General features: G+C 45.8%; 1 protein-coding gene across 1 annotated transcript in view; it reads left to right on the forward strand.

Annotated features, from left to right (window-relative positions):
- VPS35L (VPS35 endosomal protein sorting factor like) overlaps positions 1-26,660 on the forward strand; it is a 430,244-nt gene that overhangs the window by 296,932 nt on the left and 106,652 nt on the right. Inside the window, exons 26-27 of the mRNA XM_069210247.1 lie at positions 10,249-10,363; positions 16,728-16,867. Of these exons, the coding sequence (XP_069066348.1) occupies positions 10,249-10,363; positions 16,728-16,867 (255 nt within the window). The remainder of the gene's footprint in view (positions 1-10,248; positions 10,364-16,727; positions 16,868-26,660) is intronic.

Here is a 26,660-nt window from a genome sequence, read left to right on the forward strand (position 1 = left end):
CTAGTTTTTGTACAGCAAGCAGAGCAGACCCGCTGTAACTGAACAACTCAAGCGTTCATGCAGATGTTTAAATACAATTTGACGTGAAAATAATGATGAAATTGAGATCATGGGAGAGAAATTAAATACATAATGGAGAGGACGGCTTCCTGAACAGGTGCCGCAGCGGATCAAAGGGTAACATGACAGGAAAATCAAAACAGCGCTCATGTTTTTACTAAAGAGAAGGAAAGGAGAATCCTGGTATCTTCGGACTAGTAGTTCAGATAGTCGGTGCTGGGCCTAAAAATAAATGGGCTTGAGACTGTCTTTGTAATGTCTGAGATTGTTGCTTCGATTGGTGTGATGTTTAGTTCTGTAATACTGGACGTGTTCGATGTGTCTGTGTATTATTTCCAGCTTTACGTTTGAAATGATTTATTTTTGAATTTAGTTACAGATGTAGTAGCCTTGTGACAATGGGACAAATGACTGAAAGAACACTAATTTGTTGCCGAGGCCAAGGTTTACTGAACACACACACGAAATGTTACAGCCTGATTTGTGTGACTGTGGCAAAAACGTAGTAAATCGGATTCACAAAAAAGTGGAAGCTCTACATCTACAGGTTTGCTACATCCTGTGGTTGCAGTTTTATAACTTTCTGGTAATGACAAAATCCACTGAGGTAACGCCTGTAAAGCTGCACCAATCAGGCCTTTACCAGCATACATCAAGAAATGTTCATTTCTTGCTACAAAAGAGCACTGGCATTTCCAAGGCGGTAATTGAACATGATGTACTGTTCTGTATGAAATAGTGCCGTCAGTGTGTGCTGGCACATTCCTTAATTGAAGAAGCCCATTTCTGTACATCTCCACGAAGGGTGGGGGTGTTCCTTCCCTTTCCTACCCTGAAAAGGGATGTTTGAGGCATGTGTGGCTGTAGATACACATGCTCTGCATACTCCTGCCATCTAGTGTTGGGTCCGGATGTGTGCAAGTTGTTTTTCTTCAAAGACGTCTTTTGAGTTCCTCTTGAAGGTAATTCACAGGGAGGTTGACTCCATTGATAGATTATTTTCTTTCTGGCGTTATGGATGTATGCTTCTGTGCTCCTGTTCGACACTGTCACAGTACTCTTTTAACCACTACGATGCCTTGGACGAGGTGATCTTGTCCAAGGCACCGGTTCCCAGGTGCCTTGGACGAGATCACCTCGTACTGCACCCAGGAACTGGGGGCAGCGCTAGCGCTCCCCCCCCATGGGCTCCCCCCCCCCCCCACCATCCCTGTGGTGGATGGAATCGGAAGCCCTTCCCCTTCCACCCCAGAACCCTCCCCCCGTGACAATCACACAGGGCCTCCTCCATCGTGCTGGAAGCTCTTTCGATCACGTGGAGGAGGCCAGAGAGGCTTCAAAGGGAAGGAAAGGAATTTCCTTCCCTTTGAAGTCTCTCTGAGTGTATCAAAAGCCGTATTGCAAGCAATCCGGCTTTTGAAACACCCACTAGACACCAGGGTTTTTTTTTTTTTTATTAGAAATTGGCATAAGGGAGCGACCCCTTTTTTGGAAGGCCTTTTCTTATATTTAGGCCATTTCTGCTCCCCTTGGGGGTAGATTGGCCTATTTTTATGAGGCCAATCTGCCCCCAAGGGGGACAGAAACCACTAGACACCAGGGAGTTTTTTTTTTTTTTACGTGAATTTCACGCAAGGGGAGCGACCCCTTAGGCAAGGGTCGCTCCCCTGGGGGGCAAATTTATTTTAGGCCATTTCTGCCCCCCCAGGGGCAGATCGGCCTATTGTTATTAGGCCGATCTGCACCCAGGGGGGGTAGAAACCTCTAGGCGCCAAGGCAAAAAAAAATTGGGTGTTTTTTTTTAGATGGGGAGTGACCCATTAGGCAAGTTTCGCTCCCCTTGGGGGCAAATTGTATTTAGACCATTTCTGCCGCCCTTGGGGCAGATTGGCCGATTTTAGGTCAATCTGACCCCAAGGGGGCAGAAGCCACTAGGCACCAGGAATTTTTTGTTTTGCACCAATGTCACGCAAGGGGAGCGACCCCGTAGGCAAGGGTCGCTCCCGGGGGGGCAATTTTTTTTTTTTTTTTTGTTTTTTTTGTTTTTTTTTAGAGATGGGGAGCGACCCATTAGGCAAGGGTTGCTCCCCTGGGGGGCAAATTGTATTTAGACCATTTCTGCCCCCCTAGGGGGGAGATCGGACGATTTTAGGTCCCCTTAGGTCTCTAGTTTTAAAAAATGCACAGGTTTGGTAGGTTTCCCTAGGTGACGGCTGACCTAGAGGCCAAAATCTACAGGTGGGCACTTTGCAAAAAACACCTCTGTTTTCTGTCAAAAATTGTGATGTGTCCACGTTGTGTTTTGGGGCATTTCCTGTTGCGGGCATTAGGCCTACCCACACAAGTGAGGTATCATTTTTATCGGGAGACTTGGGGGAACGCTGGGTGGAAGGAAATTTGTGGCTCCTCTCAGATTCCAGAAATTTCTGTCAGCGAAATGTAAGGAAAACGTGTTTTGTTTAGCCGAATTTTGAGGTTTGCAAAGGATTCTGGGTAACAGAACCTGGTCAGAACCCCACAAGTCCACCTATCTTGGATTCCCCTAGGTCTCTAGTTTTCAAAAATGCACAGGTTTGGTAGGTTTCCCTAGGTGCCGGCTGAGCTAGAAGCCACAAACTACAGGTAGGCACTTTGCAAAAAACACCTCTGTTTTCTGTCAAAAATTGTGATGTGTCCACGTTGTGTTTTGGGGCATTTCCTGCCACGGGCGCTAGGCCTACCCACACAAGTGAGGTATCATTTTTATCGGGAGACTTGGGGGAACGCTGGGTGGAAGGAAATTTGTGGCTCCTCTCAGATTCCAGAACTTTCTGTCACCGAAATGTGAGGAAAACGTGTTTTTTAAGCCAAATTTTGAGGTTTGCAAAGGATTCTGGGTAACAGAACCTGGTCAGAGCCCCACATGTCACCCCACCTTGGATTCCCCTAGGTCTCTAGTTTTAAAAAATGCACAGGTTTGATAGGTTTCCCTAGGTGCCGGCTGAGCTAGAGGCCAAAATCTACAGGTAGGCACTTTGCAAAAAACCCCTCTGTTTTCTGTAAAAAATTGTGATCTGTCCACGTTGTGTTTTGGGGCATTTCCTGTCACGGGCGCTAGGCCTACCCACACAAGTGAGTTATCATTTTTATCGGGAGACTTGGGGGAACGCTGGGTGGACTGAAATTCGTGGCTCCTCTCAGATTCCAAAACTTTCTATCACCGAAATGTGAGAAAAACGTGTTTTGTTTAGCCAAATTTTGAGGTTTGCAAAGGATTCTGGGTAACAGAACCTGGTCAGAGCCCCACAAGTTACCCCATCTTGGATTCCTCTAGGTCTCTAGTTTTCAAAAATGCACAGGTTTGGTAGGTTTCCCTAGGTGCCGGCTGAGCAAGGGGCCAAAATCTGCAGGTAGGCACTTTGCAAAAAGCACCTCTGTTTTCTGTCAAAAATGTGATGTGTCAACGTTGTGTTATGGGGCATTTCCTGTCGCGGGCGCTAGGCCTACCCACACAAGTGAGGTATCATTTTTATTGGGAGACTTAGGGGAACATAGAATAGCAAAACAAGTGTTATTGCCCCTTGTCTTTCTCTACATTTTTTCCTTCCAAATATAAGAGTATGTGTAAAAAAGACGTCTATTTGGGAAATGCCCTGTAATTCACATGCTAGTATGGGCACCCCGGAATTCAGAGATGTGCAAATAACCACTGCTCCTCCACACCTTATCTTGTGCCCATTTTGGAAATACAAAGGTTTTCTTGATAGCTATTTTTCACTCTTTATATTTCAGCAAATGAATTGCTGTATACCCGGTATAGAATGAAAACCCACTGCAGGGTGCAGCTCATTTATTGGCTCTGGGTACCTAGGGTTCTTGATGAACCTACAAGCCCTATATATCCCCGTAACCAGAAGAGTCCAGCAGACGTAAGGGTACATTTCCTTCAAAAATCTGACATTGCAGGAAAAAGTTACAGAGTAAAACGTAGAGAATCATTGCTGTTTTTTTCACCTCAATTTCAATATTTTTTTTTTCCAGTTGTTATTTTCTGTAGGAAACCCTTGTAGGATCTACACAAATTACCCCTTGCTGAATTCAGAATTGTGTCTACTTTTCAGAAATGTTTAGGTTTCTGGGATCCAGCATTGGTTTCACACCCATTTCTGTCAATGACTGGAAGGAGGCTGAAAGCACAAAAAATTGTAAAAATGGGGTATGTCCCAGTAAAATGCCAAGTTTGTGTTGAAAAATTGTTTTTTCTGATTCAAGTCTTCCTGTTCCTGAAAGCTGGGAAGCTGATGATTTAAGCACCGCAAACCCTTTGTTGATGCCATTTTCAGGGGAAAAACCACAAGCCTTCTACTGCAGCCACTTTTTCTCATTTAAAAAAAAAAACGAATTTTTCACTGTATTTTGGCTAATTTCTTGGCCTCCTTCAGGGGAACCCACAAAGTCTGGGTACCTCTAGAATCCCTAGGATGTTGGAAAAAACAGATGCAAATTTGGCTTGGCTAGCTTATGTGGACAAAATGTTATGAGGGCCTAAGCGCAAACTGCCCCAAATAGCCAAAAAAAAAGGCCTGGCACAGGAGGGGGAAAAGGTCTGGCAGCGAAGGGGTTAAGTTCACATTTTGCTTTCCCTCTGTCAGTATTGTACTTTGCCCGTGTTACTCTACTTTCCTTTTCTCATCGACATTTGAATACTTTGATCAAGCCGGGTCCGTATTGAGCACTACCCGTTCTAGGCTTTGCCCGTCGCACCTTCTCCCGTCTCCGCCTCATCTCTGAACCATGCCTTGATGGTGATAGAACAAATGCTTTTTCGCTATTGTCTTTACTGTCACATGAAATACCCTCAGACCGATCTCCATCAGATCTGTAGTTTGTGCCTGTCACTGGAGCACAACAAAGCCAAATGTGACACCTGCTTTTGCTCCCGCCTTAAGTACGCACTAAGTGATCTGGAGATGGCAAGCTATTGCAGAGAAGTGTAGAGGTCACACTAGACCTTTCTGGTCGAGAGGAAATAACACCTAAAGCCATTGGCCGCAGATGAAGAAGCTTTCTCCCTAGAAGGCAGCTCCATTTCTGACTTGGACATCGAGGACCTCTCACCGGCTCAGTAGTCTGTGAGTATGGCAACCCCTCCCCCTCAACACCACCAAGAGCAGTCTTCTCCCAAGAAACATGCATCCCCTCTGGAATATCAGAGAAAGGCTTTCGGACCTCCACTGCCTTGGGGCCATGATGCTTCTCAAAGGGGCTATAGAATCCATCTCCACCGATCACCCGCTTTGGAGGCCAGGCCCAGCTTCGGCTCTGCACTGAAGAAGCCTTCCAGACCGAGTGCTTCAGAGCTGACCATGCTGGAATTGAGCTGACCCTTGGTGTTGAGCCAACCCCCGGCATTGACTTCATCCGACTCCGCACTGAGTAAAACATCAGCACCGAAAAAGAAAAGAAAAAAATTTCAGAATTGAAGACTTCGGTGTCGAGCTCCAAGTCTGACACCGGCACAACAGTGGAGCCCATACTCCGTAAGCTCCATGAACAGCTTGATTCAAGGCAAAGACAGATGGTCATCCACCCTCAGATGGGCTGCATTCTTGCCCGCCCTTCGCGCCCTACTGCTCCATCCTCCAAACAACTGCTATCCTTTCAGAAAGCGTTGGATGCTTCAGTACCTGCAAAACTGCGCAAGAAAGCAGATAAGGCTACCACCCCCTTAACTCTTGTACCCCCATCACCACCACACATTACCCCACCTTTATCTTCACCCTCCTCACTTCCTTCTGCAGTGGACTCCCTTGACATTACACCTCTGGGGTCTCTACAGTCTGAAGCGGGTGGTCGAGTTAAGGGGAATGACACATTTGATATTCCCCCACAGGGTGACCCATGCGACTCCTTCTATATAGTCCCACCAGGGGCACAGAACCAGACTCTTACCCTGCCCTCCCCTTCCTGATTACTCTACATCCTTTCAACAACTGATTAATAGAGCTGCTTCATTTCATAAGGTGGAACTTCACAGGGAGCCCTTAAAAGATGACTTTTTCTTTTAAACTCTTTCCTCCACTTGCCGATCCACCCAGTATTTACCAGTGCTCAAGGTCATGCTTCGTCACACCCCTCACATTTTTAAAGATCCCGTCAGAGATATGGTTATAACACCTGGGGTGGATAAAAAAATATAGGGCCTCCCCATCTGACTGTATTTATATCTGTGGTCAGCTCCCATCCAACTCACTAGTTATCACCACTGCCCGTAAGCTAGCCAACTCTCAGGCCAGCAGAGATGCCCTGCCGCCTGATAACCAGAGGAAATGCATTAATGCGGCAGGAAAAAGGGTGGCAGTGCAACCAGCCAACCACTGGTGTATTGCAAGTTCCATGGGCCTCCCTGCAAAATATGTCCTTGCCCACTAGGGCGAAATGGAGGAACTTCTCCAGTACCTCCCTGAGGAGCATAGGAAATGGGTCCGGGATATAGTATCTGAGGGCAAGCTCATTTCTATTATCTCCATTTGCTGCCCCCTAGACTCAGCTGACACCGCTGCTTGGGGAGTAAACACTAGCATTCTCCTCCGCAGACATGCATGGCTCCATATCTCCGGGTTTAAGTTGGAAGTTCAGCAAAATCCTCTGAACATGCCTTTTGATGGGGGGCCATCTTTTTGGCCTACAGGTGTACCAAACTTTGGAAGAGATAAGAATACGGAGATGGCAAAAGCAGTGGGGGCACTGCAAACACCAGCTCCCTCATAGCTCCTTTTGCCACGCGGAGATTAAAAGACCACCACCTCTGAAGCCTGCACCTCTTACCAGCACCCAGGACCAGCAATCCTCTCCCAGGGGTTATTTTAGAGGTTCTATAGGGCCAACTACTCCAGAGGCAAGGTTAGTTCCCCAAAAGGAGCTGCACCCGCCATCAGACCTGACTTACCTTTTCTTCCTCCCGACCACACAGCACCTGTTGAGTAAGTCTACAGGTTTTCTTCCCAACATGGCAAACCATCACCTCAGACCCGAGGACGTTGAATATTATCCAACATGGTTATCATCTGGAGCTCACTTCCACGCCTTCCACCTCGCAAGCACAGACTATCAGCAGCACATCAAATACTGCTCAAAGAGAAGGTCAAAGCCCTCCTTCTCAAAGGGGTTATAGAATCCATCTCCAGCCACATTTTTGGGTGTGAGGAAGTATAGTGAGTACATGTAGTGTACTCACTATACTTCCTCACACCCAAAAAAGATGGGTCACTAAGACCCATTCTGAACCTCAGGCCCCTATACGAATTCATCCTATCAGAGCTCTGTCACATGGTAACCTTTCAGAATGTCATCCTGCTTCTCCAGCAGAGCAACTTTATGGGTGTGCTAGACCTAAGGGATGCATATTTCCACATCACAATACATCTGCCTTATGGCAGATACCCTGGGTTTGTGGTCGGGGAAAGGCACTACAAGTTCAAAGTCCTCCTCTTTGGAATCACTACTCCACCTCGGGTATTCACCAAGTGCCTTACAGTAGTTACCGCTCACCTCCGCATACAGGGCATTTATGTTTTCCGATAGCTGGACGATTGGTTCATCAAAGCTGCCATCCATCAGCAGTGCCAAAAACACAAGCAAACCACAATACATCTGCTTCATGGATTAGGGTTTACCATCAGCTCCACCATCCTCCAACACCTACAGATTCAGCCTTATCTATGGGCTGTTCTCAACACAGCGGTAGGCTTAGCCGATCCCAATTCTGCAAGGATCCAGTCTTTTCAAGCACTGATTCCTTTGTTCTAACCAGATAAACAACTCACAATCAGAGCAGTACCTCATGTGAGGCTTCACATACGTCCGTTGCAGGAATGTCTAGCACAGCAGTGGTCTCAGACAGAGGGTCATTGGGGTGATCTAGTGTTGATCAACTGCTGCGCTCATCACACTCTGCAGTGGTGGAACACCAACATCCTGTTGCAGGGGCAACCTTTCCTCAAACATGTTCAACAGACTATTGTTACAAATGACGCCTCACTCGTGGGTTGGGGCGCACACTTTCTTGCAGGATCTGACTTTGCAGGGTCTGTGTGGGGACCACATACCAGGGTCTCTACATCAAATACCTGGAACTTCTAGCTGTTCCCCTAGGATTGAAAGCCTTCCTGCTTCACCTGATAGGCATGGTTGTCTTTGTCCGGATGGTCAATATGACAGCCATGTAGTACATTCAGAAAAAGAGTGAGGGGACACACTCCTCACAGCTGTCTGGTATCCCAGACCATTTGGCATTGAGCTGTCCACCGCAACATTCATTTGTTAGGGGAATACCTTCCAGAGAGGGACAAATATTTTTGCCATCCTCCTCAGCAGAATGTGGCAACAAGTCCATGAGTAGGAACTCTACCCGCAAGTCCTCCTCTCTTACTTTCGCAAATGGAGGATCCCTCAGATAGATCTGTTTGCAGCCGCCGACCACGCCAAATGCCCAAACTTGGCTCCAGTTTCCCACAGTCGAGTGGCACTGCACTATGGATAAATTGGTCTGGGATATTTGCTTATGCTTTTCCGCCTCTCCATCTTCTTCCATTTTTGGTTTGCAGGCTTCGGTAAATGTCCTTCATGCTCATCCTGGTAGCTCCAACTTGGGCTTACCAGCCATGGTTCACAACCCTGCTCGAACTTTCTCTGGTCCTGCACGAGAGGCTCCCCAACGGCCGGACATTCTCAAGCAGACCCATAGAGAAATCAGGCAGCCAGAACCCACGTCCCTCAATCTGGAGATCTGGCTTGTGAGGTCATAGAATTTGGGTACCCTAATCTTCCACCTGAGTGCAGGAGCATTCTCAAGGAAAACTGCAGTCCTCCCACCCATCCCTGCTACGCAGCCAAATGGAAGAGGTTTGTCTGCTACTGTCACACAAAACAAATTGAACCTTTTAGTGCTACAGTACAAAACATTGTTTGTTACTCACTTCATTTACAAGTGTCCGGGCTAGCATTTAACTTCCATATGCTTACATCTAGCCGCATTAGCTGCCCGCCTCCAAAATAGACAACACATCTCTGTCTTCAAGATACCAGTTATTAAACATTCATAAAAGGCCTCAAAATGGTCATTCGTCCCTGGATTCCACCAGCAACCACATGGAATCTTAACATTGTACTCACAAAGCTCGTGGGCCGTCCATTTGAGCTTCAAGCATTAACCTTGGAAGAACCTTTCTTCCATATACATAGAGACAGGGTTGTTCTCCACATCAATCTCAAATTCCTCCCTAAGGAAGTTTTTTAATTCCATCTCAATCAGTCAGTTGACCTACCTTTTTTTTCCCCTTACCCAGACTCTGTTGCGGAACGGGATCTCCATACTTTGGATATAAAGTGAGCCCTCATGTACTACCTTGATAAGACTAAAATATTTAGAAAGAGTCAACAACTTTTTTTTTGCTTTCTCCCTACCTCGTAAAGGTGAAGGCTATATCCAAATCAGGCATTGCCAAATGGATAGTTTAATGCATTTAGACATGTTATGCTAAAACCAAAAGTGTTCTACTTGCTCCTCCTAGAGGACATTCTCCTTGGAAAAAAAGGAGCCTCTATGACCTTCCTGGGGAACATCTCAATAGCTGACATTTGCAAAGCAGCTGCCTGGTCTACACCACACACTTTCACTAAACACAACTGCGTGGATGTTCTAGCACGCCAACAACCTGAATTCCTTGCAGTCTTAAGTCAGCAATTTGTGCTGTGATTCACTGGCACAAATGGCTTTGATATTTGAGCCGAGTGTCTACTGAATATCTTATAAAGTAGGAATGCTGATATTTACCATCCATATTGTTTGAACACATTCCAGTGATAATTTCATTCAAGTCTATGGTTTTTGTTGAGCTTAAAGAAAAATTAAACCCTGTGTGTGGGCGATTGTTCAAATGAAGCTGAATTTTTCAAATAACAGTGTTTGGGAAATTCCAATGACATTAACCCTAAAACCCTGGGAGAACAAAATGCCCCTAATAATGTATGACTATGAAAGTATTGCTTTTTCTGTCAGATTTTTTAAATGTTGGTTGTTTGTTGATAATATTGTGTCTATACACCTATTAGCTGGTCATTTAGCAACAACAGATGAAGTTTATATTTCAGGTTTGATGCTTAGAGGAATGCCCGTTTTTTTACTGTAGGTTTCCTGTGTTCCCACAGGCTTGTGTTGCTTTCTGCTTCATCACCATTCCATCTCTGACCAGCATCTTTGCCCGACTGAACCTGTACCTGCATTCTGGACAAGTAGCCTTGGCAAACCAATGTCTTTCTCAAGGTAAGTCTGTTTTTCCGCTCTCCTAAAAGCCTTGCATTACCTCTGAAACTTAATTCAACAGAAGGTGCAAAACTGTGCTTTACGTTTTGCAGCCTTGGGTTGTAGTTGATGCTAATGTATCAGACAGCTTCAGGGTCAGACTTCATGTCGGGAAACAGTCAAATGCTCACTGCAGCATGAGATGCAGCTGTGAGTAAAAATGGAGCATGGATAGTTTGTGAGCTTCATTGCCTTGTTCTTTTAGTTTCTCTTGGGAATGGTGGTTGAAAGTTGAGTGGTTCTGTAAAGCCCTCCGCCGTGCAATGGGAGCAGTCTTTCAGGTAGGACAAGCTATAGCATAAAAAATTGTAAAATTAGAACAGTGTTCTGGAAAGCATATAATAAATACTGTTAAGTAACAGACAATCTGGTATACCCTGGGGATCAGGTGAAGGTCTAAGTACATGTTCTTCCCTCACACCTTAGGAGTTTCAGCAGCACCATTGCTAACCGGTCCCAGTTCTGTCAGACTCATGTGTGATATTGTTTGTGCAGCTGAAACTATTGGACCAGGACCTAAATCCATCGATGCTCAAACAATTTATTCAAGATCAGTGCTCAGTGATTGGAATAGGGGGATTTAGTGGAGAGAATGTTTGTGTGAGCGCGCATGGAAACAAGTAACATTGGGCTGTTATGCCAAGCTAATTCAAACTCATTCCAGTAATGATGTTGTAGGCACTGCCTTGATCTTTACAAACTAGGCACCAAATCTTACTGCCTGCTCATAACATTTGGATTTCCCAGGGAACAACTGTGCCAGCGCTTTGAGCTAGTAAATTCCTGCTGACCAAGTTATTATGCTGACACGGGAAGCTGACTAAGGATTACCATGTCAGACGGATGTCACTGCTCTTTTTGTTTGAACGCAATGCTACACTGGCACCGTGAACAAAGGGACGCATAGCAGAGCTCGCTGTGCTTCGCAAGAATGTTGCAGAAACAAATGAGTTGCACAGTCAGTAGTTGTGTGCTGGATTTCTAGCGTTAATAAAATGATAAAATATGCAAGCGTTTCAAAGTAGAGTAATATATTTGCAGCCCCCTGCTGTTTTATTTAGAAGATAGCTGTGTGATCCCTCTTCATGGGGTGGTTCCGGTGGGCACCTGAGACAAAACATTGGAAAATATTGGGATCATTTTTATGCAGCTAGGCATACACAATACTATTATTTTTTAATTAGGAAGAAATTGTAATTGTGATGGATATTTTGTGATTTAAAAAAATTACTTTCTGCAAAAAGAATAATATTGCCATTTTTTCATGAATAAGCTTGCTGGGACAGAAAATTCCTCTGCATGGTAACGGATGTGCACTCCTGCCCTGAGAGCACAAGTGTAGTGGTCTGTTTTTTGTTGCGTAAGTAAGCAAGGATCACTCGTGCCGGCCATGACATAAGCCTCTCTAATGAATTGAGGTCTTGTTTGTCAGGGAGGGATGCTCAACGAGCTGCCCTTATAGCAGTGAAAGGCTACTGCCATCACCAGAAGGTGAGCAGCATGAGGATGGTGATGGCAGCATAAGGTGTAGTCATCAGTAGGAGAAAGACAGGTCCTTTTTAATCTGTGTCTCTAGATTGAGGCCTACAGGCTCACACACTTTTAAAGTTGCACTGCTATGTAACTCATCCTTGGCCTGCATTGGTTTGGTGTGAAGTGCTGTGAAGCACAAAAGTGGGCTTAGGAGTATGTGCACCTGGGAAGGGTGCAATACAGGGATAGTGCAGTTATGAGCACTGCTTGCATGGTGAATGCATGTGCTGGATGGATATATATGTGCCTATGAGTGGTACAGTACCTGAAGGGTGGAGTACTGCAGTGCATGCATGATAAATGCATATCCTGGGTGTATGTGTACCTGCAAGTGATACAGCAAGGATGCAGTGCATGCATGATTGGGGCACATACTGGATGTATGTGTGCCTACGAGTGGTATAGTATAGAAAGGTTACAGTGCTGGGCAATGTGTGTATGTTAAATGCAAGTGCTGGATGTTTGTGTGCCAGTGAGTGGTACAGTACATGGAGGATTCAGTACGGGGCAATGTGTGCATGCTGTATTAATGCTCTGGGTGTAGGTGCGCCTGTGGATGGTACAATACATGGAGGGCCCTGGGCTCCCTTTTGGGAGACCTAGGTCTGCATAGTGAAACATGGAGTAGAGGTAGAACAATCCACCACAGACATATTTGTGTATTGCTGCATTCTGGTAAGCTGGGTGGGACACACACTGGGAGGGGAGAGCCCTGTCCATTAAACTCCCTGGGTGAGGTGTGAGGAAACTGATGCTGCACTGATAGGGTTGTTGTCCATGTGCATGGCAAAGTCTGTGACCCCTGTATGCCAGGTAAGTGCTGCTGAGAATTTAGTCGTGAGTCATGCTGCAACCATCAGGCAACAAACCCGTGCATAGTAGCAAGGCAGAAATTCCATATGCCAAGATGGGCCACCATGGAATGGACTGCCATGCTTTAAGGGCTGTAGCCCTATGTGGCAACGAGGTGGCGTCCCAATATGCCAGGAGGGTACTGCTGTTTAAATGACTGGTGTGCGGTATAAGCCACAGCCCTCTGTGGTAGCAAGGTATCAACCGTGTAGGCAATGAGGAGCCACCTTGAAGAATTTCACCTTGCTGATCGGGCTGGAGCCCGTGGACAATGAGTTGCGTTGACCCTGTATGACAGAGGTGGTCACTGGGAGCAGCAAGGATTGCTACTTGTTCTGCCTCCTTCCCCACCAGAAAAGCGAGGTCTCTGTGGGAGCACTTGCACACCATCACCCATACGAGTGACCCAGGACCAGATCGTCTTAGCTACCTCCCGTTGGGAGCCGAATGACTTACGGCGGAGGAGGAGCAGCAGAAAGCCTCTGGTCACTTCAAGAGCGCAAGATCCGGCACTTGATGAGTGCAGTGGTTTGGGGCATGTTGAGTTGTGAGCCTGTGTAGACTGTTCATATCATGCTACCCTGCGAGTCAAATGCAGAAGGGGTACTTGGCCCAGTGCTCATGATCCATAGTAGGTTGGGCCTGGTACATAAGGGGCAAGAGGCCTCAGCCCCCACAATTCCTCCTTCCTCAGAACCCAAACAAATGGCTGCGTTCAAAGACTATTATAATGATGCTCCAGAGTATGTGGTTGCCTACTCATGGAATCGCTGTTGCTCCTCTGCAGTCCACCCACGCAACAACAGTGCCAAACTGTGATCCGATCTCCAAGCAAGTGCAAGCTGCTTTGGATGTCACGCCAACAGCTCATCAGATTACAGTCACTGCCGTATTCAGCATCCCCCTTATACATTTTTGCATTCATTGCATGCCTCAGATCATTATTCTGAAAGCCAAGAAGAAAAAACTGCATCTTGAACAGCAAGACCTTTCCTCACATTAATGTTCTAGAGATGAGTGTTCCACGGTGTTATAAGACTTTTATGATGAGCTGATGATACTTTTGTCCCTCTTCCATTAATGGATTAAATAAAAGTTCATGAGGCCGGCAACATGTTACCAGTAGCTAATTCAGAGCCTTGCCTGCAAGAACGTTTGCAGAATATTTGTGGTTCTTATACTTCCCTTGAGGTGTTTTTCATTATGCCTTAGGCTACTCATTCACAGGAATCCTTTAGTTGTATTAAATAATGGCGGTTCAGCAGTTTCTGATGAGCCTCCTGTCGTCCTCTGGGCTAAAAGTAAATGTCTATTGTATATAGTTGGTTACGGAGGTCATCAAACTACCCTTCCTCCCATTCAATGAAGTGTTGTTGAAACCCATTCTGATAGTGTCGGGAACACTGTCCTCTGCCTCAGCAGAACGCAGACAGCCATGATCCACATTTTGCACCAATGATTTGTCCTTCCTCATAGCACAGCAAGCCCCATTATATCCAATACAGGCTTGCTCTGCAGTGTCCCACTTAAATGCATTGCATTCTGTTCTACTTGGCAAGCTATTAGTTACTGGGGCGAGTCTCACTCATATGTCAGCAAAAGGGGCTTGTGAATATGTAGCCAAAATATGTGGGAGAAAGACAAATTAATTAGATGTTTGCAGGCGGCAAGGAGGATTCTCAGTATGGTCCAATCATGATACAGTGAGACTGTTGCCCTCTTCATCAGCATAGTTATATGTCCTCGTGCTTATGTCCCCTGAGTTTGTGGGAATGAACAAGTAAAGCTCATTCACGTGCCACCTGATATAAAGCATCTCTCTTGCTGATACTCCCAGAGTAATTTAAAATGAGAGGCGAACAATAGTGTCTTCCGAGGTATTTTTTTGTACCTTGCACCTGGTTTATACATTATGATCACTTCCTTTCCAGGTATTTACAGTTCACATTTGAAGCCAACTAACTGTATCAGCTGTAAGTCCTTTCACTTTTCACAACGTGTCAAAAGTCCTCAACTCGAGCCAGTGGTTTACATTATTTCCCAGCAGCAAAAAATGACTAAATTTCCACAAAGACAAGAGGCAGGAGATTTGGCCTCCAACTGTCACCATTAATTTTCCCCATTGGTCACCATGTAAATCATCCCACTGCCACCTTTGAATGGTTTATTTCAAGGTAATAGTGCTGTCCAGTCTTTCCACTGGCATCTTGTGCAGTTTAGGTAATGAGGTTCCAGGACCCTGTGGAACAGAAACAAGACAGCAGCCATTGCTATCAAAGCCTCTGGGCTACGGCGGTAAGAATCAGACCTCAGTCCGAACACCTAAGGCTACAAGCACCACCCAGTCACCCAGGACAACCGCTTACCCAGGTAAGGGGAGGTTCCTGCACAGCCGCAGGAATGCTGCTGTGCAACTGGGCTCTGGGGCCAGACGCCTCAGAAAGCTACTAAGTGGTGTAAACTCTGACCAGTGATACAACTGTGTGCTGCAGAGGTCCTACTTCAAAGTGCAAGTACAGCCAGTGGTCTCGAGAAATGTGGTTTTTGCACCACCAACATCATTCAGATTAGTTTCTGTAGGAGTTCGAGGCGTTCCCATTGACATATTATACAAGATATTGCAGGATACATGTGGGCAATTCTGAGTTGCTTGTTGTCAACCATGTTGCGCTGGCACATCAACAAGGATAGACTATTTCTGACTGATTGAACACTATTTGGGTATGTTTGTGTTCAGAGGTGTGTCGGCCAGCAGCACTTTTCATCTTCCATTTTGTTCTGTATCATACTATACGATGAGGTGGCTCAAATATTTAAGAACTGCCTGATCGTTATTTCCAAATTCATGTGTCCAGTGCTATCTTTTTATAGGCTTACCAATGATGGATATATTCATAAAAGAGTGTCAGCCTCTTTTTTGCAAAATGTTAATGCCTGGATTCTGCTCTCTTATTCTTGATCTGACCATTGTTGTATCCTGAAGACATGGCCAATCCTTCCATTTACTGCAGTATTCTGAGGAACTCGCGGTGCGTAAACGCGCTCTGCGTGGCTGCATGTCCACGCAACACTGTGTGGAGCCAGCAGCTAAGAAACTGCAACATTACGTTTCCCACTGTTTACCTTTTTGTAAGAAGACGATGCTGCAAAACTGAGCTTCACTAAAACACGTTGTTACTAGAGAGTTAATAATGTCTTGATTTTACTGTAAAATAGCAGCGCTACTTACAGTGTGTAAAACACATGTGATATTCATTTATTCTTGTAGCCCTCAGGTTTATATCCTTCAGTAATGTGTGTTCCTTGTTGACAAATTACTTACAGGACGTTCCACAGAAGTATATGACACAGTGTTCCCTCCATTGTTTTGGTTTTTCAAATATTTCGGTACAACGGCAACATATGAATGGTTAAACATGACAAATGGTAAATCTTATCTCGACATCACATTAGTATTCAAAGAGCAGCAGTCGCTGTGATTCGGGCTCCCTCAACCGTTGCTTCCTTTGAATGAGGAACTTCAGGATACAAATCTTGGATCATCCCGCAGGTGTATTTTTGTCTCGCCTTCTTTCTATAGGCTGTTTGAGTCTATCCTTCCACCCAGTTAGAAAGCTGGACGGACTATTTTACACCTGAAAAGTGATCTGTCATCACAGTTGTAATTCTTTAGCTCATCCGGTCACTGTATGCAAAACCAAGCCGCTTTTATTTGATTCGAATTGCAGCAGGCAGGTTTGAGTGTCTTTATCAGCGCTGAAGTGCAAATCTGAAACCTATTGGCGTGGCCAATTTTGTTGCTTTTTTCACAAATCTAGCCATTTATTTGTTTTGAAAAGCTCGTTCAGGGTAATGGCTGCTGTAAATGCTGAGATGAGGTTCACAAAATACGTTTCCTTACATGAGGGAAAACTCATTCTTGTTTGTTTCTTTCTTGCAGCGGATGCATTTTTCAAAGCTGCAGTGAGCCTTGTCCCGGAAGTTCCAAAGACTATCAATGTAGATGGGAAGATGAGATCGTCCGACTCGTTTCTTCTGGAATTCCTCAGCAATTTCTTTTCCACTTTATTAATAGTCCCTGTAAGTAATGTCTTTCTTACATTCTGCTGTTGTGTTATTTGTTGCTGCCAGATTTGCTGTTATATGTGATACGGTAGCTCTCATTGTTTGTTTTGGTGTTGGTTTGGTACTAGAATCAAATACACTTTTTCATTATGTGGTGCCACTCATCAACTCATTATCTACCCCCCCCCACAAAAAAAAAAAAACATAATGTAGCATTTGCAGTTGCTTTAGGCTATTGTTACTAACTCTAAGAAGTATCAACATATACTTATGCCATCATTGATTGCACTTCACTCAAAGAACTCGATGATCAAATAAATATGGTTTCCTGGACTATTGTTGGATTAAATAGCAAGATGCTGGAAAATGACAGGAAGAAGGTGTTGAATCTCTTCTGCTCTTGCCTCTCAGATCATTCTTGCCTTCTGTAAAATCTTCATTAATGGCGCCCTCATGTCTAGGAGATTGTTCTTGTTCAGGAATTGGTAAGATGGTGACCCACAGGGTAACTCTTATTGGATGAAAAGTGCGGTGTGCTGTGAAACGGTGCCATTAATGGAAACTTGCCAGGGCTTCTCCAATTCATCAACCTCTGGTGATGGTGTGCTCTGTCACCCCTTCATTTTCTCACACTTTCTTCCACAGGCCCTTTGGAAGATGTGAGAGGGTTGTGGTGGTACCGTGCCTGGCCCTGGTGCCCTTGCATATCCATACCAGGGAAATTCTAAAACATTGATGGCTTAAAGGTCAAATGGAATTAGACACTGAATGCAGCACAGAGGAATAAATGGCCGATGATGGATCTTCCTCCATGGTCTTAAAGTTCACATGCTGATTGTAATGCTTCTACTGCTTCTGTTAATCTGTAGTCTTGTAATCTGATATGGCACTACCTTAGATTGTTAATGTTCCTGAACATAAAACCATCTGAAATTTTCTGGTTATGATTAACTGGGCAACCATAATTAGGACTTATTGTTTCAAGCTTCCATGCACTACTCAGATATTCCAAATGAAAAAAAGGATTACCGTTGAGGAATCCATTTCGGAGGAATATAGAAGCTTCCCTATTCCGAAGTAAAGGAAAACTGACACCCACACAGAGCAGCTTTCCCAAAATCATACCACTGCTCTCTAAGCTCACTCATGATGTCGCAGATAAGAACTCAAATTATATAATTGATGACATCACTGATAATACCATCAATGATGTCATCACTGAGGTTGAATATTATTACTCTTGTCCACATCTCTTAACTAGCACGGTAAACATAGTCTTTTTTCTGTGTGATCGTTGCAAGAACATAGTAATCCTTCAGAGCTTCCCCATTGACCTCCTAAAGCTCAGACTCTTCTCTCGCCTTGCTTCCTTCATTTCTGACACCACATTGTTCTAAACTTCTTTAACGCAGTTCTGAAAAACCACGTGAACCCCACATTAAAACATGAAAGTACAGGCTGACCCCTTCATCACCCTATAACTATAAAGACCTTGCTGACAACAAATGCTTCATCCACAGGTGGGAAATAAAATTGAAGAAAAACTGCCCCCCCCCCCCCAAGTTTCTTCTTTGCAGCACACGGGTAGCTCGTCCTATGAGACAAAACCCAGTACTGTGTCAACTCTCTAGACAGACCAGATCATCCTGCGTCTGAAGAAACCCATACTATATTCTGACAGCCTCGTCTACTACTGGCCTGTCATACATCTACCCTTCATCAGCAAGATCATCCAAAAGCAGTCTGTGCACAACTTCAAGATCACTTGAACTTCTGCCATCTCCTACACCAGTGATTCCTACACTTTTTCGACCTGTGGCTCCCTTGACCTATTTCCCGTTGGCCGTGACTCACCATTATGTTACATTTCTTTGGTGGGTGCAGGGATGTAAGGCCTGCCTCGGGCGTACTTTAATTTTTCTCCCTGAAAATAATTGGGATGAAACCGATAAATGTATTATAATCATAGGTGGGGGACTCACCTGTGGGAACCAAGTGGAGGGGGAGATGGGCGGGGGACGAAATAAATAATTCTCATTGGCACCTTTTGCAAGAACTTTATGTGTAAAAGTGCCGCTATTGTGTGTTTCATAATTTACAGCCATAAAGCATAATGGATATATGTAGAAAAAAGTGGTGCATAGCTGCACTTTACCGAACCAGGGGCACTTGGATCACGTATAGGGCAGGGCAAAACAGCCCTTATATTCCTTGGATGCACTGGAAGACCTGGAATGTGCACCGGTGGGTTCTTCGGCATGCATTGGCTCTGATGACCCTAGGTTTGCCACTGCCAGGCCTGAAATATGCACTGGAAGCCATCTGATATGTACTGGCAGATTGCAATGTGCATTGACAGCATTATGGTGTGCACGGGCAGCCCTAGAATGTGATGCAGGCTTTTTCCTGCTGCCTTAGTTTTTAAAGTCTTTCTCAGTGCGCTACCATGCCCTGTTTACTACACTGCACAATAAGCGTTGCTACATCATTTCCAATGAGTCTACAGAGCCTGCCGCTTCGGAGAGTCAAAGATCGTGTTCGATATTCATGTGAACACAGCGCTGTCTGAATCAAGGCCAACCCAGCAGCTACATGGTTGGAGAGGCTTATTTCAGAGCTGGAAACTATATTATGTTTCAATAAGTAAACTGCACTGTATTGATTATTGTCCATTTCAATTTACAACGCTTTTTTTGCGTAAGTCTATCTCAAAACGCACACAAAACCTGCTTGTTCAAACAGGAAATTCAAAGCAGTGACATATTTGAGGAAAAAGGTGTCCAAGTGCTATTGGTGTGAGACGGTGAAAACTGTAACAAGAGGGTTAGTTTAAAATAATCTGTGGTGGACATTGGTAGTGCTGGATGTGTCCGGGTGCACAGAATTCGATGGAACACTGAAAGACAATACTGTTGTTGCACAATACTGTTAAGCTTTTCAAAAATAGAAAACTATGAAGGCAAAGACAAAGTACAATAGTCAGTGGCATGCCAGGAAACAGAGATTAGTGGGTGGTGGGGCCTGCACCCAGAGTGACGCATACCCACACCTTGGTCCGTGCAAGGAGGATGTGGATAAAACAAATAGCAAATGTGATGTCAGGGACAAACAGCAGCAGACATAGACAAGTATACATTGTGCCCAAACCATAGATTAGGGAAGCAAATGCACACCACTTATACTGTGATACAGTGGTAGGCTTTTCAAAAACGCCATGACCCACAGGTTTTGCACAGCTCTTAGCAGCAGACATATTAACCTACTGAGATATTTTTCCTTACTATGTCTTAATTTTTTGCAAATTTTTGCTGGCCCGCTTCTGCCTGTAGTTCTGCTCCAGAGGTGGCTCCCATTCGCTGTAAATCATTATCAAGGGGCCGTTCTGTGTGAAAGCAGGCTGTCAGCAGATGTTTACTTATACTTTAACCGCTCCACCTCTGGGTCTCATTTGAGGCTCAATTACCCAAATCCCGGCAGTCCCGCCTATGGCCTGCTGAGATTGTGTTTCCCATTCAGGCACAGTCCTCCTCCCTGGAGGGGCTCTGTCCGAAATCCTACTCAAGGTGCTGCAGCACTTGCACTTTCCCATACTTTTGTGGGAATGTTGTGCAAGGCTACCTCTCTCCTTGCTGAGTGGTCCCTTGGAGCATGGGAGTCGTGCACTCGCAGAGCATGAGGGATTTTTTAACTTTCCTTGTGACTCCAGTTTCCTCTGACCGCTGTACCTTTTGATCTGCAAGAATATGTAGACCTGCCATAGATTACAAATCCCTTTCTGCAGCATCCTGCCCTCCAACCCCGGTATTACCCCTATCAGTGGTTTCCAAACTGTGTGCATCTGTTCGTTGCTATTTTTGTCGGCGCAATGGGGTGCTGCTGTGCAAAAATTGGGAACCACTGTCCTATACAATTATTAATCTGGCTCAGATCACACTGCATCACTCAGACAGATACTTTACAAATCATAGATGACCCTTCTAACTACAGGTCTAGATAAACCCTGCCTTTGACATATCTGGAACTCTCAGATGCATTTGACACTGTTGGCCAGCCCACCATCATCTGAACCCTGCAGCCTTGGATGGGATTCACTAGAACGCCCAACACCAGTTTGTTCTTAGGAGCCTCTCCACATCACGGAGGATCCTGCAGAATTCCTCAGGGTTTCATCTTGTCCCTGGTCATCTTCAACCTCCACATGGAGACCTTTAGAGCTCTGCTCACCAGTAACATCAGAATTCACAAATAAGCAGATGGCCCGCAACTGTATTTGAAAGACTTCTGCTCCAGGCATCCAGTGCCTCACACAATGGCTGCACCTCCCCCAGAAACTATGTCCAGCATCTAACTGAAGTTTAACCTCAACAAAACAGAATCCCTGCTATGTAGACAGAACAACCACAAACAGCCGGCCCAATCTGTCTCAACAACATGAAGTGATTTGAACCTTAACTTTGCACCAATGCAAAGTCAGTCTGATTCACCATAGACATCAATTTCACCCTCACAGAACACAATGCCAACAAAATCAGAACAGCCTGGTACGAGCAACCACTACTTAAAGAAGTGAAACCCAGAAAGTGACTTCAACAAAGCTGTTACCAGCTGTCGCACTCTCACATCTGGATTGTGGCGCAATACCCTGCTCCACAGGCTCCACATTGGCCTTCTTAATGGCATCTTACCTACTGCAGTGTGACTCCATAAGCGCCTGATGAAATATGACTGCATCCCCCCCCCCCCTGATGGATCTCCACTCGCTTCCCCTATCGGCCTGCACAAACTTCAAAACCTCCTGCATCATTTACAGATCCATCACAACTGGCATCTTTGTCTACCTGGCTAACAACCTCACCATCTCTACTGCCTCAACAACCTGCTGCTAGGACACCATCAGACGGGAGACTACGAAGTGCAAAGTAAAACTAGACAACAGACCTTCTTCATCTGTGCACATAGGATCTGAAACACTATCTCCATGTACATTTGGACTGCCACAAACCTGGTCCAATAAAAGAAAATGTTGAACTAGCCTCTTTAAAGATCACTACCTCATGAAACAGTAATAGTCTCCGAACAAGGTATCCATCTTATTGCAGTGTCTGTGGATATTGCCTTTGACCGTGTACAGTGATCTTGCTGCCTTTTGGCTAGTTTTGCCCTATATAAATACCTACATTCATACATATTGAAATGCCTACAGCAATGCCTTTGCTCTGTAGACTAAGGCATGTGCTCAAAGGACTGTGAGGCCTGACCCATTGTTGTTGGAAAATAACTTAATGCTCCTCTGCGTGCTTTGGAGAAAGTGGTGCTTAATGCATTGTCAGACCCTACTGTGAGAAAGGGTCTATTTAGACATGGTAGCCCCCCCCCCCCTGTTTGCCCAAAACTGTACTATGAATGGTACTTCAGCCACCCTTGCAAGTCCCTAGTAAATGGTTAAATGATACCCCTGGTACCTAGGGTTTGGGTACTGAAGAAGTCCCCTCAGAGCTGAAGCACCAAGTGTGCCACTCTGAGAGGCTTCAAAGCAGACTCATGCAGACTGCCATTGCAAGTGCATGACAAGGTGTATTTAAAAGTTGCAAACCTGACATGGCACTCACCAAGAGTGCTCTGTCCATTAACACTGCATGCACTATAGGTAAGTCATCTCTCTGGCAGGCCTTACAGCCCTAAGGCAGGGTGCACTATAATGCATGTGAGATCATATTTTTGCATGAGCAAATATGCCCCTACTGTGTCTTTACAAAACCTTAAGACATGGTAAGTGTACAGGGAAGCCATAGCAAATACATGTGCTGGACACTGGTCAGTGTGAGCTCCCCAGCTACATGATGGCCTCTCTGAGTACTGGGTTGTTTGGTGTTTGGTATCAAATAACTCAGAATAATAAACCCACAGTGATGTGAGTGGTGGATCTATTATAGCCTATACCCAGCTGGCTCTTTAGAGGTGCCCCCTCAAAACCTACCAGCCCTGGCATGGTTATGGACTGTTTTTTACCAGCCTGCCACCCCCAGCCAAACGTCAGGGCTCCTTGGGTGAGAGCCTCTGCTGTCAGGAGCCAGAACACAAAGCCTTTCCTGGGTGGAGGTGTTACACCTCTTCCCCACGCAGGCACCCTTGCCCTGAGGTCTGCTTCAAAGGCTTTACTGCTGTTGAAATCTGACCTCTGACTCTGCTGCTAGTAGCAGATGGCAGCCCAACATTTTTTCCCCTACTTTGAGCAGGAAAACCAGTGGGAAGGCTTAGTTAGAGTAAGAGGCGTGGCCCCTCTCAGCCTGCACCACCCCCCCCCCCAGGTGTGGTAGGCTAAGTGACCACTCCATTTAGTTTTCCTCCATCTTGGATGGCAGGAAAACAGCCAACCAGGATTAGGGATGTGACCTCTTCCTACAGGAAGTGGTTGCATAGTGGATGTAGCCATCCTAAGGTAGGTGGCCCATTGGCCACTGCCAGGTACTTCCCTTAACACCTACTAAATGCAGTATTTAGGGGGCATCCCTAGACCTGCAGGTCAGATTCGACGGACACAAGAAGACCAGCGACAAGGAAGACCCAATGCTCGAGAACAGAAGTCCTGCTGTAAGAAGAAAAAGGTGCCAAACCCTGCCTGCTGCACCCAGGTCTTGACAATTGCCACTGAGGGGTCGACTGGACAACGGGCGGACTCTAAGAAACCCCAGAGGACCTTCAGCCTTCTGATAATCGGCAAGAACCTCCTTCTGATTGAAAGCATCACTCCCTGCACACTGCAGGCAAAAAAACCAGTAAAGTTCAGTTCACTGAGCGGCCGCTAACCAATGAACCGGACACAGCAACCTGACCAAATTCCACCCGACAGTCCCGGAGGACAAACCCTGCCAGTGTGCCAAGTTTGGCGGCACTGCGACCTGCAATGGCTGAGACGTGCCAAAGTCTGTGGTACTGGACCCCCAGCGTCAGACACCCAGAAAAAAATTCCACTCCAGATTTTCCGAGGACCAGAAGCAAGTGCCAGCCGAGGGACTTCAGGAAACCCAAGAATCATCCCCCAGAGTGGCCCTGCTGACCTGCAATCCACCCTCAAAGTGATCTGCACATGCCTCCAAAGACTACTTGAGGCATGACCCTTGGCTGACCTCTCTGCACTGCACCCGGCCTCTCTGGCCCCTTCATCAGAAAACCAGCTGTGCTCTAGGGGTCACTAACCTCTTGGGACCTCTACACTCCAAGGGGACCCGCCGGTCTTCCCTTTAAGTCCACCTGTTTAATGTGTTTCCAAGTGGTCCCCTTCTCCATTCTGCACCAGCTCCAAGACTTTCAGCTATTGCTCCCTCTTGAACTGGGAACCGCCCGAGCTTCTCCCGCTGGCCCACAGGACAGCTTGACAACCTTGACCTAAAAACAGAAGGTGATACTTGTGAGAGCATTGCCTAATTTTAGATACATTTTTAAAGTTTTCTCCCATTGAATCCTATGGCACGTTTACGCACAAAAATAATATTTTTGCTAAACTTTTTGAAAAATCAGAACTTAAAAGGTACTTACCTGATTTTGACGATCTTGGTCTTAAATATTTTTATAAAAATCTGAAGTATTTTTGTAAATTGATATCAAGTTATTCTTTTGAGGGTGTGTCCACATTTATTAATACCTTGAGTGCATCAAATGCTTAGCACATCTGCAAGATAAGCTTAACTGCTCGCCCACACTTCCACAAAACAAAGCATTAGGTGGTCGGCTTTTTACCTCTGGATACCAAAGTGGGGTTACTTGGAACTCTGCACAGTGCATGTCATTTTTTGCACACTATATAGAGAGCCAGCCTACTACATTATATTGATGCGGTTGCACATTGAACACAGTAAGCTCTGGTTGAAGAAGTACCAAGCACATGGCTTGACCAAAGGCTTTGAAACCTTAACTTTTATATGTATTTATTTCAGCAACCGGAAGTATTTTGGTATGAAGCTGGTGCTGATGTAAATCACATGCTTTGCTCTCTCGTGCCATCTGGTCTTCGGTTTGGAATTTGTGCACATAGTTCTTCTTCGAATAAGTGCTTTCAGTTTAGAGACCTTGAAGCACACAGTGCACTAGGACCCATACTCTATCTCACAATGTGTTTTTTACCACCATTGGGTTTGGATGTGATTTCAAAAGCACTGTAATATTTGCATATTGGGAGATTTTCAACAACCAAGAACAGGGAAATCAAAGACAATTGGAATGGCATTAAGCACCCCAACCATCATTGACCAAGGCTCACCTGTGCCGCAGAGTCTGGGGCTATGCTGATGAGAATGACTCATGGGTTGGGAGGTTATGGAAAACTCTCCTTTTAAACTCTTCCCTAGTAGTAGTAACATTTTTGTGCTCAGACCAACATTGGGTCTGTAACCCTTCTATTTCAATTGGGTTCTCCCTATTCAGTACGCCTGGAATTTTTTGCTTTTTGGATCACCTGGTTTTGGAATCTTTACTGTGGGTCAATCAATCAGTCAATCAATCAATATTTGTAAAGCGTGGCTACTCAACTGTGAGGGTCTCAAGGTGCTGGGTGAGTCTCACTACCAGTAGTAGTCTCAACCATAGTAATCACATGGCAAATGGACAGTACATATTTACTGCCAGTGTCCACCTTTTGAAATGATCTGCATAAATCACTCTGCTGTCACACTGTAACAGAGATGGGCCTGCTCAAGACCACTGAACAAAGGGGAGTGCCCAGACAACTAGAGCCAACCGAGGAGGGAGGCTCACTTTGAACTTTTGGTGTGCAGGACCCTGGCAGTGATGTCATTGAGGGGTGTAACTAAGACCCCTATGAGCTGATATGACCAGTGACGCTGGGATGACGCCATTTTGGACTGTCCCAGCTTGTTGTGCAGAGGGGTTGGGACAGGGGTGGAGAGGTGACATGGCACCTTAGGATTGGCCAGAGGCGCCTGACATCTGGAACCTTCCTCTCCCCTTTAAGAACACTTGCACAAGAGGGAGACTGTTGCTTGTGGATTTTTCAACACTTCGCTGCTAGATACTGGGACCACCATGGAGAACTGGAAGGAGGAACCCTCTGACCCCCCCCTCAGGACTAAGAACTCTGCCCACTTGACCCCAGGACCAGTGGGTCTCCCCAAGGGCCAGTGAGACTGGCCACCTTGCACCCTCTGAGGACCAGCTGAGGGAAACCCCTGGACTTTTCTGTGCCCAGGAACCAGGATCAGGAGGAGAGCTGGTGCAGGGAGCCAGGTGAACCAGCTCCTTGAGGAATGCGCCACTAAAGAAGTGAGGAGCACTTTTGCAAATGTCCCTGGTGGATGGAACTTGCCACAAGCCCAAGATTGTTAGAATCTGCCAAATAAGACTGAGGTATGGCATTTTTAAATTTGGTGACCTTTGACCTTTTCCAGTGATGAAGGGCTTGGGGTTCAACTGCTGTTTCTTCATTTACCCGGGATTTGGCACAAGGATAATTCTTAAGTTTGCCCCAGGGAGGGGCAAAAGTCATGGATCACTTCAGCTGGCCTTCTTTTCTTCCTCATCCTACAACCTTGCTCCCCTGGGGAAGCAGTCTTAGTTCTCTTCCATAGACCCACATATAGCCTGTGGGAGGGCAAGTATCCTCCTTTCTGTCAGCTTGGAAGGCTGTTACTTCGGACTAGCTGGCCCTTCAAATAGCTGAAGGAGGCTTCACCCTTCCCTTCCTTCAGGCTGCAACCCACTCCCAACCCTGACCCTCCTCCTCTCCTACTCTGGACCACCACGTCATCCTGCCGCAGGAGGTGGCGGCACTCCTGCAGAAAGTATGTGTGCCGCC

The sequence above is a fragment of the Pleurodeles waltl genome, chromosome 10, assembly GCF_031143425.1.
Source record: "Pleurodeles waltl isolate 20211129_DDA chromosome 10, aPleWal1.hap1.20221129, whole genome shotgun sequence".
Taxonomy (NCBI): Eukaryota; Metazoa; Chordata; class Amphibia; order Caudata; family Salamandridae; genus Pleurodeles; species Pleurodeles waltl.